Consider the following 18,949-nt stretch of genomic DNA (forward strand, 5'->3'; position numbering starts at 1 on the left):
TTTGGGGCGTTAAACCCCAATAAAACAATAAACCAAATTGCTACGAGCTCACTTCTCTGTTATGAGTTGAGCAAAATTTGTTAAGCCACAGCACCAACGGTAATAGCATCTTCAAAATTGTAAGACTTAATGGCAATAATCGACAGCCTCCTACAAATATCGAATCGCCACCTGGACTTTGTTTGCTACACTTAAAAAGTAAACTATTAGAATCTATTTACCAGCTTACAGGATGACCTTGTACTCTGGCGTACGCTTTCTGTCTAATATTCTGCTTATGGTGGTATTTGTCTGTATTGTAACTGAACTTCTTCAGTGTTAAGCAGCGCCACTCTAGTCTATAGCTGCGTAAAAGTCCAGTGTGCACTTAGGCAAGTGATCGAATGGCGAGGGTGGAAGCTGTGCAAGATCCCTCTTATGCTGTCTGTGGCATCAAGAGTGCCAGGTTCGAGGCCCTGAAACTATCGAGCAGGCAAGGGAATGGAAAGTCGTGCTCGTTATGATATACATAACAAAAGGCAACTGTCACCGAAATGAAGGGTCATAGGGGATGCCTTTTTTTGGATTTGTAGTTTTTCATGAATTTGTGGATATTAAGAGGAGAAAAAAAAACATCTACATGCCGCTGGTGTAATTTGAACCGACGGCGTCCCAATTTCACGTCCTGTACTCTACCAATTGAGCTATGGCTGTCGGATCCCACCATGGAAAGCTATGGAGAGTCGTTTGTTCGCAGCTACAGTGAACACAGATGGCTACACGACGGTCGATACAAGGCTTTATTCAGAATTTTACCGCACAAAAATTTTATACAGCCACAACCGTGTGTCTGTATATTGAAACTGATTCACTGAAGTTCAACTTTAGAACCATGTCGCGGATGTGCTAAATACGAGGCAGGCAGCGTCAATAATAGAGCACTTGGATACAACCTCTGGCACAAAACCGTGGAGTGTGTCAAGAAAAAAAAACCGAACAAATAAAAGTTTCGGAAATTCGCATTTTCCAGTAAATGACTGTTTAATAAGCCATTAGAACAACATGGACCCAAGGCTGTTTATGGCCCATAACCGAACTAACCGGAAAGATCCGATTTCTTTGTTCAATTATTGCCCTTTGCGGTCGTTTTGACGTATTTACGTCTAGCCTTATGTCACAAAAAAATAATATTGTAGCGTGCAACGCCAAAAAGAACACCCGCGCAGAGACGAAAAACCTGCGGCGGTCACCCAGTGGTTCGAGCGCGCGCGAGAGAGCCAACTAACTTCTTCCTCTTCTAGCGCATGCACTACTTCTGTCTCTTCTTCGAATGCATGTATCACTGCCCCCCTCGTCTGCAGCATCGACACGATGCGGCTAGGAGAGAAAAGTCAGCGAAAGGGTAGAACACAGCTGCAGTGGACCGCAGTTCAGTCAGGTAGCCGGTCGTGGTAAGGCTTCATGCGAACAACGTGTACGACTTCAGTTCGGTGCGACCGGCGCGATGAACAAGCTGTCGGGGCGGGAGCAACTGCATAAGTCACATCACTGATGCGGCGCACTACTTCGTAAGGGCCGAAGTATCGGCGCAGCAGCTTTTCAGAGAGCCCGCGGCGACGAACAGGTATCCAAATCCACACAAGGTCGCCGGGAGCATAACTGACGAAACGGCGTCCACAGTTGTACTTAGTGGCGGCAGCCTCCTGTTGACGGTGGATGCGCAGGCGGGCCAGTTGACGCGCTTCCTCAGCACGCTGAACGAAGGTATCTACGTCGATGTCAGCGTCAGAGTCGCAGTAAGGGTCGACGGGCAACATAGCATCCAACGGAGTGGTCACCTGGCGACCGAAGACAAGCTGAAAGGGGGTCAGTCGGGTTGTTTCCTGCAGGGCGGTGTTGTACGCAAACGTTACGTACGGCAGAATGGCGTCCCAAGTTCGATGCTCGACGTCAACGTACATTGATAGCATGTCGGCTAGTGTGCGGTTGAGTCGCTCTACCAACCCGTTTGTCTGCGGGTGATACGCCGTAGCACGTCGGTGGCTCGTGTGCGTCAGAGTCATCACGGACTGGGTTAAGCGGGCCGTGAAAGCAGTTCCCCGGTCAGTAACAACAACGGCGGGTGCTCCATGACGCAAGACAATGTTGTGGACGAAGAACTGCGCCACTTCAGCAGCAGTGCCTTTGGCAAGAGACGTGGTCTCAGCGTACCGTGTGAGGTAGTCAGTCGCAACGACTATCCAACGCTTTCCAGACGAAGACTTCGGAAATGGGCCAAGGAGGTCCATGCCCACTTGATGGAAAGGGGTCTTCGGTGGATCGACGGGGTGAAGAAATCAGGCCGGTTTCAATAGAGGAGTCTTCCGACGTTGGCATTCACGGCATGTTTTGACGTAGGCCCGCACCGATGGGAGTAACCTGGGCCAATAATACTTTTGTCTAATCCGCGCGAGTGTACGGCTGACTCCAAGGTGGCCGGCGGATGGTGCATCATGACAGGCACTCAAGATCTCAGACCGCAGCTGTGATGGTACGACAAGTAGGAACACTTCTTCGCTGTTGGCAAAGTTGCGCTTGTAGAGAACACCAGACCGTAAAGTGAAGGTGTGAAGCCCTCGAAGAAAAACACGCGGAATGGGAGCTTCACTGCCTTCGAGGTAATCGATGAGCGCCGCCAACTCCGTGTCCGCCCTCTGAAGCTGCGCCATTTGGGTGGTACTAACAGAGCCCAGGAAAGGAAAATCATCGGTGGTTTCTTCGGTATTGATTGGGATAGGCGCGCGCGACAGACAATCCGCATCCTGATGCTTGCGGCCAGACTTGTAAACTACTGTCAAGTCGTATTCTTGCAAGCGTAAGCTCCATCTAGCCAAGCGTCCTGAGGGGTCTTTGAGGCTCGCCAGCCAGCATAAGGAGTGGTGGTCGCTTACCACACGGAAGGGTCGTCCGTAGAGGTACGGTCGGAACTTGCAGATGGCCCATATCACTGCAAGACATTCTTTCTCCGTCGTAGAATAATTGGTCTCGGAGCGCGTAAGTGTCCGACTAGCATAACTGATGACCCGTTCTGCACCGTCTTGCCACTGGATCAGTACTGCACCAAGGCCAACATTGCTGGCGTCAGTGTGGATGTCCGTGGCAGCATGCTCGTCGAAATGGCCGAGTATCGGAGTGCTTTGCAGACGGCTGCGAAGCTCGACAAATGCAGCCTCTTCGTCGGTCCCCCACAGGAAGGGCGTGTCGTCACGGGTCAGTGCGTTCAGCGGTTCCGCGATTTTCGAGAAATCTTGAATAAAGCGCCTATAATAGGAGCACAGGCCTAAAAACCGGCGAACGGCCTTCTTGTCAGTTGGGCGTGGAAAACCTGAGACGGCAGCAGTCTTGTCAGGGTCCGGGCGAACACCTTGTGCGCTGACAACGTGACCAAGAAAGCGAAGTTCCTCAAAGCCAAAATGGCATTTCTCGGCTTTGATGGTGAGTTGCGCGGATTTGAGCGCTTGTAGCAGAATGCGCAACCGCTCCAAGTGTTGGTCAAAGGTGGGCGAAAATATAACGACATCGTCCAGGTACACCAGGCAGGACTGCCATTTCAAGCCGGAGAGGACAGTGTCCATCACGCGTTGGAAAGTGGCCGGTGCTGAGCACAGACCAAATGGGAGCACTTTAAACTCATAGAGGCCGTCAGGCGTCACGAAAGCCGTCTTCTCCCGGTCTCTCTCGTCCACTTCGATTTGCCAGTACCCGCTTTTAAGATCCAATGACGAGAAGTATCTGGCGTTCCGCAATCGGTCGAGCGCGTCATCTATCCTGGGCAGCGGGTAAACGTCCTTTTTGGTCACGCTGTTAAGTTTCCTGTAGTCCACGCAGAAACGCAGAGTATTGTCCTTCTTTTTGACAAGAACCACAGGCGATGCCCACGGACTGGTGGACGGCTGAATGACATCGTCTGCAAGCATCTCGGCAACCTGATTCTGAATGGCTTCTCTCTCCACCGGGGAAACACGATATGGGCGCTGGCAGACGGGTCGCGTAGTCTCGTCAGTGATGATACGATGCTTGGCGAGTGGAGTTCGGCCGACCTTCGAGCACGTAGCGAAACAGTCCGCAAATTCTGCCAAGAGGGCCGACAGAAGATCCCTCTGAACCGACGGCAAGGCAGGATTTATTCTGACTGACTGAAGAACGTGATGTGGGCCAGCATACTCCGGAGAGGGCCCTCCCACGTTGCACAAACCTGGAACCTCAGCAACGTCGTGGAGGAAGGCAATAGCCATGCCTTTGGCCAGGTGCTGATATTCGTTGGCAAAGTTAGTCAGGAGGACGTGGGTGCGGCCGTCACGTAGTTGGACGAGACCTCTTGCAACGGCAAGTCCCCGCTTAAGCAGCAGTGGACTATGGCTGTCCGCTAGGCCCTCGTAGTCATGAAAGAGGTCGTTCCGCACGAGCACCAGAACACTGCACCGCGGCGGCACCGTGACGTCGTTCTCGACAATGCGCAGAGCGTTGCTGCAGGGATCGCGGGAGTCAAAGCGCGCCACGGCCTGTTTGGTCGAGAACGTGACACGTGCCTCCTGAAAGTCAATCACAGCGCCGTTCGACTGCAGGAAGTCGATCCCCAGAATCAAGTCTCTGGAACACTCGGGGAGTACGACAAATTCACCAACGTACGTAAAACCACTAATCCCAACTCTAGCCGTGCACTTGCCTACAGGGGAAATTAGGTGGCCACCAGCGGTGCGAATGGGGGTCCCCGTCCACGGTGTCAGAACCTTCTTAAGTTCTCCAGCGAAGGCACGGCTCATAACAGAGTAATCAGCACCGGTATCGATCAGCGCGGTAATGTCAGTGCCATCAATTGTCACACGCAAATCGGATGCAGCGTATCTGATACTGTCGCTGCCTATCTCTGTCCGGGTATCGTCGGCTCGAGGGTTCCGCGATGGAGGATCTTGACACGTCCCGACGTCAGCGGCCTTGCCTCCAGAGGTCGCTGGTGTTAGTTTTCCCGACGCGGACTCGGCGAGCGACGGCCAGCAGAGCTACTCTGGCGGCCAGGGCTGGAAGAGCGATAACGGAGAGGCGAAGGGGAACGGGACTCGCGCCTTCCAGAGTAGGCAGGGTTCTGGCGTGCCCAGAGATGCTGTGCAATCTCATGCGGTCGTTCGCCGTTCTGAGGGCAGGGTGCGTCGGGATGGAAACCGCGAAGGCCCACTTGGCGGTACGGACAGGCGCGGTAGAGGTGACCAGGCTCCCCACAGTGGTAGCAGAGAGGCCTGCGGTCCGGTGTACGCCACAAATCCGACTTGCGAGGGCGTGGCCCAGCTGTAGCAGATGCGGTTGCAGAATACGTGGCGATGTTACTCACAGAGGTCGACGGGGTCACACCGTAGCCAGGCACGCTTGCGTGACATGTGCCGATGTTGCTCACGCCAGGCGTTGGGGCAATGGGACCGTAGCCTGTCGTGCGACGTACAACAGATGCGTACGTGGGTCGGTCATCGAACCGGGATGGCGCTTCGGGGACAGGAGGTGCCTGCGCAGCCTGTCGCACCTCGTCCCTGACAACTTCGGACAGCGCTGCCAGCGGCGCAGGTGCAACCTGAGGCAGATGGATCCGTTGCAGTTCCCCCCGGACAACGGAGCGAATTAGTTCACGCAAGGTGTCTGCACTGCCGCCGAGACACGACGAAAAGCCTTCGGGCACCATGCAGTTGATGTCCCGGTTGTACTGGCGGGCCCGTTGTTGCAGCGTCGTCTCCATCGTGGTCGCCTCGGTTAGAAATTCCGCCACCGTGCGGGGTGGGCTGCGCACGAGGCCCGCGAACAGCTCCTGCTTAACCCCACGCATGAGATGGCGCAGCTTCTTCTCCTCTGTCATGTTGGGGTCGGCGCGCTTGAAAAGACGGGCCATGTCTTCGGTGTACATGCGCACGCTTTCGTTCGTGCGCTGATTTCGGGAGTGCAGCGCAGCTTCAGCCTTCTCCCGGCGGTCAGCGTTGGGGAACGTAGCCAGGAGACTCCGGCAAAACGTCTCCCAGGTGGGAAGTGTAGCCTCGTGGTTTTCAAACCCCGTCCGAGCAGACTCTTCCAGGGCAAAGTAGACGTTATTCAGCTTGCGCTCGTCGCACCAGCCGTTGTAGCGTGCGACCCGCTCGAACGTCTCCAGCCAGTCCTCAGCGTCTTCGAACACGTCACCGTGAAAAGATGGCGGTGTTCGCGGTGGGTGGCAAAGGATCGGCGCCAGGGGCCTGGTGTCAGCGGCCATGGCAGTTGGACTCGACGGTAGAGGCTGCATCGGCGGCTGGGTCCTGGTGTCAGTGGCCATGTCAGTTGGACTCGGCGGTCGAGGCTGCGTCGTCCTTGTTGGCGGGGGAAGGGGCCCAAATTCAGGCGACTCTCCGCGGAGACGGCGGCTGGGTCGCTGGTGAACCGGTGTGAGGTCCGTAGTGACGCTGTACGGAGTTTGCAGGTCGGGAAGCGTACCCAGCACTGCTCCACCAAACTGTAGCGTGCAACGCCAAAAAGAACACCCGCGCAGAGACGAAAAACCTGCGGCGGTCACCCAGTGGTTCGAGCGCGCGCGAGAGAGCCAACTAACTTCTTCCTCTTCTAGCGCATGCACTACTTCTGTCTCTTCTTCGAATGCATGTATCAATATTCACAACAGAGGCCTAAGTTGCTTAGATATGGAGAATAATGTTGTATCGCCGGCTGGCACACGCAGAGCAGCAGCCAGCCAAACAAGCAGGACGCCAGTAGCCGAACGAAGAAGGCCTCTTTAACAGATTAGTTTCGTCATTATATACACAGCTAGGGTAGCCCGTGGCGCCCTCCAGGATAGGTTAACATAACTATAACATCCCCCCTTCTAAAAAATGAGCCAAGGTGGCGGCTCATTTGACTTCTTCACATTGTCAGCAATCACATTTCATAGTGCGCGAACCACGAGGATTGCCTTCGCTCTCGCGTTGATCGTCGCAAAGTTACGGGTGGTTCCGTTCTCGCCGGTGATGCTTGAGCTGTGCAGCTTTCTGTTGACGGTGCTGTTGTCGAATGAGGCCCAAGGAAGTTCCGGGTAGCGCCGAACTGAAAACTCGCGACGGCAGCGGGCAGATGCTCCCTATGGTACGGCACTAAATGCTCTCGGGTCCACCTGCGGCCATCTTCCAGTTCGTGGGTGTCTTGGTGCCACTGCTTAAAAACCGTCAAGGGCTGGGAATACCAAAGAGCACCTTTGGGAATGTGCCCTGGCAACTTGATCCGTACTCGTTGGCCTGGCTGAAGCTGAAGCGCCGCGTGTTGGGCAGCTCGTCGCCTATCCGTTTATTGTTTGCTTGCCTGCTGATGTTCGGCCACTCTGTGACGCAACGCTTGCAACTCAATGTCTGGCCTCTGGAAGAGCTGGGCACCTGGAGCTCCGACTACATCCAGCTTAGTTCTTGGGTGACGCCCATGCAAAAGCAGGGCAGGTTTTTCTCCTGTCGTCGCTTGTGGGGTGCACCGGTATACTCCAAGGTACTCTGTGATGGCATCCGTTAAGGGCCGCTTTTCCTGCAAGCACACCTGGACGTAATCCTTAAGCACGCGGTTAAACCGTTCGATCTGTCCATTCGCTTGTGGATGGTAGACAGCGGAAAAAGTATGCTTTATACCTCTCTCTTGCAGGAATTCTTCAAACTCGGTTGATGTGAACTGAGGCCCATGATCGGACACAAGTTCTTCGGGGCAGCCTTCCCTGCTGAATAGACTGCGTAGAAATGATGCAACGTTTGAAGACGTGACGTTAGCCGTGAAACACACTTCGGGCCATTTGCTAAAGTAGTCGATTAGTGTGATGGCAAACCGGTTATCTGCGGGCGCATACGCAAATGGGCCAACTATACCAATGCACAATTTCTGCCATGGACATGAAGGGAACTCTACCGGCTGTAACGGGGGCACTACTCGTCGCGCCGATTTGTCCACGGATTGGCAGACAGCGCAAGACTGAATCAGATGTTCCACCTGTCTGTCCATTCCTGGCCACCAGTACGTCTCACGTAGCCGTTGCGTAGTCCGTGAAATACCTGCGTGCGACTAATGAGCTGCTGACAGGAGGCGCCCAGTTAGCGATGCAGGCACAACAAACTGCTCGCAACGAAGAAGAATCCCTCCAGCGACAGACAGCTCGTCTCGGATACGCTGAAAGGGGTGTGCCCATGATGGTAGATCCTTACTTGGCGGCCATGACGAGGTAGTCCACTGCATGACGTCCTGCAGCATTCGATCCTGCGAAGTTTCAGCCACGAACTCTTCATGGCTTATGCAGGACGAAACAACGCACACTGCGTCATCAGGCCCTTCCGGTTCCATGTGCCCCCCGAGTGCAGATTGGGGTATTCGTGACAGCGCATCCGCCACAACATTTTCACTGCCCTTCTGAAATTCTATTGTATAGTTGTAATCGAGTAGCCGAGCATGCCATCTTGCAATTCTGAAGGGTCTGCGACCCACCCCTTTTGTTGTCAGCAGAGTTACCACGGCCTGGTGATCCGTGCGCAGAATAAACGAACGGCCCCACAGGTACACACGCCAATGTTCGCAGGCCCATACACACGCTAAAGCTTCAAGCTCGCCAGTGGAATACTTCTTTTCCGCATCTGTCGATCTCCTGGAAGCGAAAGCAACAGAAACCACTTCGTGACCACGCCGCTGCTGCAGTATTGCTCCGAGGCCAATTCCGGACGCATCAGTTGTAACGATGGTCTCAAGGGCAGGATCAAACAGCTGCAAGCATTTGTCAGACAAAAAACGACGCATTTCATCAAAGCAAGTTTGGCACTTCGAATCCCATTGGAACTCTGAATCTTTTCGCAGCAACTCACGAAGAGGTTCGACCATCTCGGCGTATCGCGGAATGAACTTCGCGTAATAGCCCGTCATTCCAAGAAAGGAACGTAGCGTCGCCTTGTCCGTCGGCGCAGGCGCGTTCTGAATGGCTTCCATGTTGCTCTGCGATGGTCGCACGCCCTTATCACTCACGAGTTGACCAAGGAATGGAAGTTCGCTCACACTGAAAATGCACTTTTGATTTAACTTCAGCCCGTTGTCACTGATGCGATGCAAAACTTGCCTAGGGTTCGCGTTATGTTCTTCGAGTGAGCTGCCAAAAACGATGATGGCATCAATGTAGCAGAAGGTATTCCTGCAAGATTGTAAAATCGCAGTCATCATTTTCTGAAATGCTGCCGGTGCTGAAGCAAGGCCGAAACATACACGTCGGAATCTGTACAATCCATGGTCCGTGATAAAGGCTGTTAAATCACGGCTTTCTGGGCTCAGTGGAACTTGGTGGTACGCTGCAGCCAAATCCAATCTCGAAAAGTATTTTGCACCATGCAGCTTATTCAGGAGCTCTTCTGTGTGTGGTAACGGGAACTTGTCGACGACAATTGCCTTGTTGGGCTCACGTAAATCCACGCATAAGCATATTGATCCGTCCTTTTCCCGCACAATGACAGGCGGCGATACCCATTCAGAGTTGTCAATTTTTTCAATGATACCCTCACATTCAAGACGATTTAGTTCCTCAGACACCTGGTCTCTTACTGCTAACGGCAATCGCCGCAATTTCGCAACAACTGGAGTTGCGCCTTCACGAACTCGCACCTTGTGAATGAAGTTCTTAGCCAGCCCTAGCTTCCCGGCGAACAAGTGTGCAAAGTCGGCCTGCAAATCACTGGGAATGCCCTGAGGCGCATACGAAGGTGTCATGCAGTTTACGCACCTGCCATCGATTTGCAGATGCAGGGCGACGATGGCTCCAACCCCAGGATGCTCGCCGGTAAATTCGTTTTTGGGGAATGGAAATTTATCTGTCTCGCATACCTCGGTGGACACCTGAACCTCGCCGCAACCGGAAGGGAAGAAGATGGGAGTGACCGAAGACACGGTATTCACTAGACGCGCCTTTGTTCATTCCAAACCATCGAGCTGGCATGGCGGAGTGGTTAGCATGCTCGTCTCGTACTCCAGAGACCGGGGTTCGATTCCCGAACTCGACCAATTTCCTACTCGGTTTTATTTATTTATCTGGCCTGAGTAGACAGGTTAATTAGGCTAATTGGGTAATTAAGCAATTAACTAAACTTATTTCCACTTGCTTGGTGCATCACTATTATATACGATCGCCTTAATTGGTTGCGTGGTTACTAGCCAAGATACAATTTGTCCCGTTTGAAATTCGCGCACTGTGATGCCATAACCGTTTCGACCAACTGAAAAGCGCGACATTTCTTTCGACAACCCCTGCTTACAACGATGAGGCATTAAAGGTTTCCGCCTTAACACACATTACACTAGTTTGTGCTGCATATTGGATCAATTAAGGGAAATACAAACCAGCTACAGAAGGTAAAACAGATGTATATCAGTGTCATATGTGTTTCCTTGTGCCCCTCGACTGGTTTTTGCGCCGAATTCATCCCATTAGCCGCATTTAGATGAAGTCGAAATGCGGACATGCCCGCTTATTGCGCAATCAGCACACATGACGAAGTTTAGTTGGTGAAAATGAATCCTGAGTTGTCCACAACACGGTCTGTCACCGTCCATTTGTTAACGCGGGATGTTAAACCGGACACCCCATACCGCGTCGAATACACCGTGTCAGGTGGCATTCTCTTGCACATTTTATTAAGTCATCGTTGGAGCGCAGAACGTTGTTTACATCCAACCGAATTCCTTGACTGCCTTCACCGCGTAGGCCCTGCTGTCTGTTACAGTCTCAAAGGATGTGTTGCCAAATCTTTCTCGAAAACACGCCTGTTACGATAAAAGTGAGAAAAAAAAGGTCAGCAAACAAAAATACAAGCAAAAGATACAAATTCGGTGAATGACATGGGGCCTTCTTCAGCCGGCAAAATCAATTAAAGAACACTCACCAATAGGCGGAGTATTCCTTTTCCACGGGCATAGGGAATCTTGCCCACTGTGTACGCTTCAGCACTCTGCCGGAGAACATGAGCAACACAAAAAAGAATTACATCATCTGCTACAATATCTACGGGAAGAAGTTCGCTGAGGACATTACACTCTTGATGTCGTAGACCTTATTGGATGAGCTCAGATAAGGTCGGTAATCAAGGTCATGTGATCATTTTGTGCTTCGTAACATTTTCATGTGTTTGTAAAATGTGTTAGCAGGAATTAATGATCCTAAGCTCGGTAGGGAACGATGTACTTTTGTTTTAAAAAATCATATATCTGAACAGCTGGATAACGTCGCATTTTTGATTTTGCTTGTGTTTATGATTGATGCAACACAGAAATCATTTCTTGCCCTTGAAATATTGTCACGTTGTAGTGACGGCAGTCCAACGGTCAGGAAGACAGCAACAAGGCTTGCAAACGAAACTCTTCATTTGGGCTGACTTGCGCCCGCAAAAGAACTGAATCACTCGGCGGCGGCGTAAGCAACGAACGTGCTCCTCAGTCGTCGGACTTACGAATGCCCGCCGCTCGCAGCATCGCTCAGTTTAAAAGAGGCAAGGAAACCTCTAGATAACAGGTCAAGATCTACTACAGTAATCTTAAAAAAAAAAAACGTAGATGCAGCTCTTCATGTCTTTGGTCAATCGAGATTAGTGCGGTCACTTCTCGCGTCACGAACTAATATGATAACACCCCTTTCCTGCGGCCTTGAGCGCAACGAACAGACACTACAATGACGCGTAGCATTGCCCCCCTGCCAAAGAAGCGTCGCCTCGATGATTTAAAATGGAAATAAACAGGGAGAATGAAAATTTCGAGTTATTTAGCGTTCACAATATCGTTTTTAAGGCCTACGACACGTACGACTTCCGGGCAGGTGCGTCATCACTGAGGTGCTTTCGTGCCGTCGAGAATTGCTTCATAGTCGAGGTCACCGATGCGACGGAGAACCCTGTACGGGCCAAAGTAGCGTCGCAACAATTTTCCACCCAATCCACGGCGGCGAAATGGCGTCCATATCCAAACACGATCACCTGGCTTGTAATGTGTGTCTCGTCGGCGCAGATTGTAGGGTCGGGCGTCGGTGTGCTGCTGGTCTTTAATGCGAAGCCGTGCAAGTCTTCGGGCTTTCTCGGCGCGATGAAGGTAGGCGCGGACGTTTAGGCTGTATTCGTCTGAAATGTGCGGCAGCATTGCGTCGAGTGTTGTCGTGGGCTTCCTGCCGTATACAAGCTGGAATGGGGTAGACTTGGTTGTCTCCCGGACGGCGGTGCTATAGGCGAAGATCACGTAGGGTAGAATAGTTTCCCACGTCTTGTGTTCAGCGTCGATGTACATGGCGAGCATGTCTGCAATGATTTTGTTCAGACGCTCTGTGGGTCCGTTGGTTTGCGGATGATAGGCAGTTGTCCTCCTAGTGACTTGTCTGACTGTTGTTAAAATGGCTTGCGTCAGCTCCGCTGTAAACGCCGTTCCTCTGTCTGTGATGAGCACTTCGGGGTCGCTGTGTCGCAGGAGAATTTCAAAAATTTTAACGAGCGCACGAGAATGAAACAAGGACTGAAAGAAGACACACACCACAAAGCGCCGTACTGCAACTGATTTATTTTGCATGCGAAGCGCCCAAATTTATGCAATGCATCACTGGCACTCGTGGAAAAAGAACAAACATAAAACAAACATCACGGTGATACGTCTGGCTACTCCTTGCCAGTGATGCATTGCATAAATTTTGGCGCTTCGCATGCAAAATAAATCATTTGCAGTACGGCGCTTTGTGATGTGTGTCTTCTTTCAGTCCTTGTTTCATTCTCGTGCGCTCGTTAAAATTTTTGAGATCCGTAACCAACTAGCCCGCCAGTCCGTCCTGAGGAGGAGAATTTGTTCGACCAAAAATTTTGCGACTTCTGTTGCGGTACCGTTAGGCAACGCTTTTGCTTCGGCGTAGCGGATGATGGAGTCGGTTAGCCACGATGATCCACTTGTTACGTGGTGACGAAGTCGGAAAAGGGCCGAGGATGTCGATCCCTATTTGCTGAAAGGGCTTAGTTGGAGGTGGTATGGTGTTCAGGAGTCCGGCTGGTCTAATCGGAGGCGTTTTGCGTCGCCGACACTCACGGCACGTTTTCACGTAATGGGAAAATTCGGCAGCTAGCCGCGGTCATGAGTGCTTCTCCTGGATGCGGTGCAACGTGCGAGCAATCTCGAGGTGCCCTGCAGTCGGGTCATCATGACATGCCTGCATAATTTCTTGCGTGAGCTTTTTGGGCACGACAAGAAGATGCACTGTCCTGATGGGTGCAAGGTTCTTCTTCAGGAGGACATGACTGTGAAAGACGAAGGACGACAGTTGGCGCTTGAACCCTTGGGGAGGCGATGCGGTCTTGCCTTTCATATAATCAACTAGCCTTTGCAACACTAAAACCGTGCAGTGTTCAAAAAGACCAATGAATATTTTTCAGGACTGTTATGGATAACATGGAGTAAGAATTTGATGCTGAAGCCTTCCTTGAGTACTGATCTGTTCTTTGTGCTGCCCTCATGGAAAGTAAAGTTAAAACGCGTACTTGTATGTTTTGTTAGGATGAGTAATTACTACTCATCAGTGAGTAATTACTCCCTTATTACTTTTGTTAGGGTTATTGAAACCTTCTGGAATTAGGAGATTACAAAAACGTCCGAAAGGTAACTAACTGCATGCAAAAAAAAAAAAAAATCTGACGCGTTTGTATATTTAACATCAGGAGAGATCTTGGGCAAATTTTGATTCGAGCGAAACAATAAAAGCTTGCATCATTTTGTTTGAAACTATGAAGTTATATCTATATATGAGATGGTATTTTGTTCTTTTACAGCTATTAGATACCGTGGAAAACACCTGTTATGAGACCATGGCCTCATTTATTAGAAGACTTGGAGAATAACAGAGTTCAGCGGAGCGGTTACGGCAGCGTTCGGATAAGGCCTAGATCTTTTTTGTAGGACACAACTGAAAAAAAAAACAGGAGTTGCTAACACTAGGTCACCGACCGCGGCGTCCTTTATTACTCCGCTGGCCAGTCGTAACAGCAATCGAAGTCAGCTGTTTAACGTTTGTCGTAAGTCAGCTTTTTAACTTTATTAAACAAGCCAGATATCAAAACTCTAGAGCTTATAATTTTTCTTGTTATAAGCTTTTTATTCACGTATACAAGTTTCAACAATTGACTACTTTTTCGTCGTGGAGGAATTCCTTGCGGCGGGCTTGAATGTAGGCGGAGCTTCACTGCAGACTTAGGCTGTATCCAACTATAGCTTTTTAACCCAGGCGTACTGGAGACACATCGTCCTCTTCGTCACCTCGCTGACGCTGGCCACGCGCGTCGGTACAGTGTTATATAATAAATAGAGTAACCTTCATGTGTTGGTAATCATATTGACAGCGTGCGGCTGCATTCTAGTTAGCACCATAGCAGAATCTCTGCAAGCGCTTTGGAAGCCTTTTTTTTCAGTTAAATGTGAAAAGAACAAGTCTGCTTCTTTCGTGGCTTCCCTACGTATCTCTCGATATTACTTTAGGGTGATTTCTAGGCTTTGGTTCTGATCCATGAGACGCTTTTGTGAAATTTTAGCCGCCCTTGGATGTCGCTAGGCCGCTTTAATAATACTTTTGCCAAAGCTGCGCGAAATTGCATAGTTCTGGTTTGTGCGGTTCGTGTCTTCAAATGAGCTAGGAAAGCCCCTTTACACAAGAAATATGGTGGTCTTCTGCAAATATTAGCAAGCTACTGCAACCGGTATCCTCGATAAGTGCGAGCGCTGCCGAAGTGATGAAGTTTTCACCACAGGAAAAAATGAATACGCTAGGAAGAACAAAAAGCGAATACGAGCACATGATATCTGGACAAGCGCTTGTATTTAGCACGGCTGGAATGCCGAGCGGCGGTGAACACATAAACGCAACGCGGGGATTTCGAACGTTTGGTCGATCCCATTGATCTATGGCCGTCTGAAATAGTCGGCGTGAGCGCAGGGAGGATTTTTTTGCTGCGCGGAAGAGGAGTCAGCCATGATAATTACCACGCTAGCACAGAATCATTTCGGACTCTATTTTTTTAATTGCAAAATTTAAATACCCGCAATAAAATGCGCGTTCTTAGCTACATGCCGCCGACAGATGGCGCTAGTTGCAAGTTCCCATAAAAGCTGGGGAGGAGCAACCTGGATTGAAATGGTGAAAAACGAGACACTTCTTTGTTATTCACATTTATTTGAAGTGCAAGGAAGACGACGGGCATACGCTCGAGCCGCATGGCCATCGCCTGGTGCACGCTCCTGGCTCGACCGGCTGACCTCGGACTGACCCTGGACTGCTCCCTGCTCCCGTTGAGAAGCTTCACCGAACAAATCCCACCTTACATTTGGTGCAGGTGGTGGAGAATATCCTCTCGCCCTGGATCTCCGCAGCCGAACGCTACCTCCTACCGCGGTGTCTTCGAACCACCAAGCCGTACAAGTGAGCCCGGCCGCTGTCGCCTGTGCTGGTTCTCTCCGCCAGCGGGACCCTGCTATCTTCAGCGGCACGGACGGCCATGATGTTGAAGTTTGGCTCACATCGTATCAGTGGGTGAGCGCATACAATAAGTGGGACGCGGAAACCAAGCTGAACAATGTGATTTTCTATCTGACGGGCGTGGCAAATGTGTGGTATCCGAACCACGAGGCGGACATTACATCATGGTCTGTTTTCAAAACGAACTTCTCAGAGGTATTCGGCCGCCCGGCTGTCAGAAAACTTCGTGCCGAACAGCGCTTGCGTGCGCGGTCGGAGCAGGTGGGAGAGAACTTCACGAGTTACATCGAGGATGTCGTGGACCTATGCAAGAGGGTGAACGCACAGATGTCCGAAGCCGACAAGATCAGGCACATTCTCAAGGAGATTGATGACGACGCATCTCTGATGTTGTTGGCGCGAGACCTGCGCACCGTTGCCGAATTCGTCACCCTATGTCAGAGCTTCGACGAACTACGCAAGCAGAGGGCTCTGAAACGCGAACACACCACGAGCATCGACTCGCTTGCTGGCCTGAACGATGCAAGATGCCAGTCATCGCTCCTGCCGCACATCAAGAGCTTCATCCGTGAAGAAGTTGCTCGCAGCTCTCGCTTATTTCAAGCCATCAAGAGCCATTACCACACATAACTCCAAATCTGAGGCAAATCATTCAAGAACAGGTCGCTGAGGCTCTCCCGCAAGCCCCTCAGCCTACACCTCTCGCGGTCCCGCTGACGTATGCGGAGCTGTTGCGCGACCTCGACCACCTATCTATGCTCCACCTCCTTGTCCTGTTCGAGAGCCTGCTGCTTTTATTCCACCGCCTGCTCATCTGCGAACCTCCTGGGGCACGCCTGATAACATTCGACCGCCAGCTCAACTGGGCAACTCCTGGCGCACGCCTGACAACCGCCCGATCTGCTACTTCTGCGGCTTGCCAGGTCATGTGGCGCGGCTTTGCCGTCGACGCATGAATGCCTCACGACCACCTCCTGAAATTTCCGGTTACTGGTCCCAGCGACAGTATTCGCCTCCTGCAGAGCCGCCTCTAAGCCGTTCTCTGTCTCCTGAGCGCACCGCCTTCTCTGGACGCCGTTCGCCTTCTCCACGTCGGCGCTCCATCTCTTCAATGCGATGGCGTCCCTCGACCACTCAAGAGGAAAACTGGTGCAGTCGTCGAAATTTGAAAAGGCCTCGTTTGTCTGCCGCAAATTTGATTGAAATTTTTGTAGAGGGCGTATCTGTCATGGGGCTTGCCGACACCGGTGCTGCGGTTTTTGTCATGGATGCAGCGCTTTGCCGCTCTTTGAGGAAAGTGAAGACGCCCCTTTCTGGCCTCTCGTTACAAACTGCAAGTGCGCACCTCTATCCAGCCGTCAGCAGCGTGTACTGCTCGAGTAGTCCTAGAAGACATTTTATATTTGGTCGAGTTTATCGTTTTGCCGTCATGTTCGCATTCGATTATCTTGGGATGGTACTTCCTATCGCTCCACGACGCGGTCACCGACTGTGCTCGGGCTCAATTAGCGCTCTCTACGCTGCCTTATCCCGTGCCAGAGACTGAGATTTGTGGTGCCCCTGTTTCTGCCAAAGCTTTTGTCGCTGACAGTACCGATATTCCTGCGTGCTTTTCCGTGATTATGACTCTCTCCTGTGACAGTTTTCGCGATGCCAGTGTGATCTTCACGCCGTCTCCTACTTTTCTACGCCGCCACTGTCGGCCGCTGCCTTATGCCCTGCTCACTTTATCCGCCGGTCTCACCACACTGTGGGTCTTAAACACGTTTTCCAGCCCCTTCGCATTGCGCCGCGGGGAATGCGTCGGAACCGCGCAGCTCTTTGATTCTGTTTTCAACCACCCCGATGCTGCCGCAGAACCACCGCCGGTCGCCATGGACGCCCTTAGCTCACCTACGCTTGCGCCCGCCACGTTGTCGACCGACCTATTCCTTCGCTCTATTGACGCCACTCTTCCGCCAACTCAGCGAACCCAGCTTCTTGCGCTTCTTGAGGAGTTTCGCTCCTCCTTCGATTGCCACCAACCTGTTTTGGGGCGCACGACGACTGTCGAGCACCCCATTGACACCGGCGCCCATGCCCCTCTGCGACAGCGCCCATTTCGTGTTTCCGCCACTGAGCGACGAGTTATTGAAGAACAGGTAGACACCATGCTTCAGAGCGGCGTTATTCAACCTTCCACCACCCTCTGGGAATCACCGGTTGTCCTCGTCAAGAAGGATGGCTCCGTTCGATTTAGCGTCGATTACCGCCGCATTAATAAGGTCAAACGCAAAGACGTCTACCCTTTGCCCCATATTGATGACGCTCTGGACTGTCTACAAGGGGCGGATCTCTTTTCTTCCCTTGATTTGCGCTCTGGTTATTGGCAGGTCCAAATGGCAGCTGCAGATCGTGCCAAAACCGCGTTTGTGACCCCTGACGGCCTCTAGGAGTTTGACGCCATGCCTTTCGGCCTCTGTAACGCTCCTACTACTTTCGAGCGAATGATGGATACCGTTTTGCGTGGCCTCAAGTGGAAGACATGCTTGTGCTGCCTGGACGATATAGTTATCTTTTCGCCCGACTTTCAAACGCATCTATGTCGCCTGAAGCACGTCTTGACATGCCTCAGAAACGGAGGCCTGTAGCTGAACTTAAAAAAATGCACCTTTGCTGCCCGCGAACTGACAATTTTAGTTCACGTTGTGGCGAAAGATGGTGTACGCCCTGACCCTGCGAAACTTCGAGCCGTGACTGAGTTTCCCAAGCCTTCCACAACTAAGCAACTTCGCAGCTTCTGAGGGCTCTGCTCTTATTTTAGGCGTTTCATTCGCAACTTTGCCTCAATTGCTGGCCCTTTGACTCACTGCTCGGCACCAATGTAGGTTTTTCGGATTGGTCACCCACATGCGACGACGCCTAGAGCACCTTGCGGCGTTTCCTCACGGCACCACCAATCTTGCGCCATTTAGACCCGGCGGCCCCCACTGAAGTCCACACGGATGCGAGTGGTATTGGTCTTGGTGCAGTGCTCGCCCAGCGCAAATCTGGCTTCGACGAATATGTCGTTGCCTATGCCAGCCATACACTTACCAAGGCTGAGTCTCACTACTCTGTGACTGTAAAAGAGTGCCTTGCCATTGTGTGGGCCTTAGGCAAGTTTCGCCCTTACGTGTATGGCCGTCCTTTCGACGTCGTTACGGATCATCATGCCCTTTGTTGGTTTTCCTCACTAAAGGATCCTTCCGGCCGCCTGGCGCGATGGGCACTGCGTCTTCAAGAATACAACATCCGAGTCGTGTGCTGGTCGGGCCGCAAGCATCAGGACGCCGACGCAGTGTCTCGCTGCCCGCTCCCCGCCGAACTTGCCAGCCTCTGCGAAATCGACGCCCCTGTTCCGTCTCCCACCATCAGTGACCTGCCTTCTGAGCAGCGCAAGGATCCCTGGATTCGTGCTTTTCTCGA

At 51.8% G+C, this 18,949-nt stretch overlaps 1 protein-coding gene across 1 annotated transcript; it reads left to right on the forward strand.

Annotated features, from left to right (window-relative positions):
- Positions 1–7,116: 7,116 nt before the first annotated feature.
- On the forward strand, positions 7,117–16,132 carry LOC149346347 (uncharacterized). The gene is made up of 2 exons (XM_089541304.1): positions 7,117–7,444; positions 15,360–16,132. Exons 1-2 carry the CDS (start codon positions 7,117–7,119, stop codon positions 16,130–16,132), a joined length of 1,101 nt encoding a protein of 366 aa, XP_089397430.1.
- Positions 16,133–18,949: the final 2,817 nt, after the last annotated feature.

The sequence above is a fragment of the Amblyomma mixtum genome, chromosome 4 (assembly GCF_055824585.1).
Source record: "Amblyomma mixtum isolate Tamu chromosome 4, ASM5582458v1, whole genome shotgun sequence".
Taxonomy (NCBI): Eukaryota; Metazoa; Arthropoda; class Arachnida; order Ixodida; family Ixodidae; genus Amblyomma; species Amblyomma mixtum.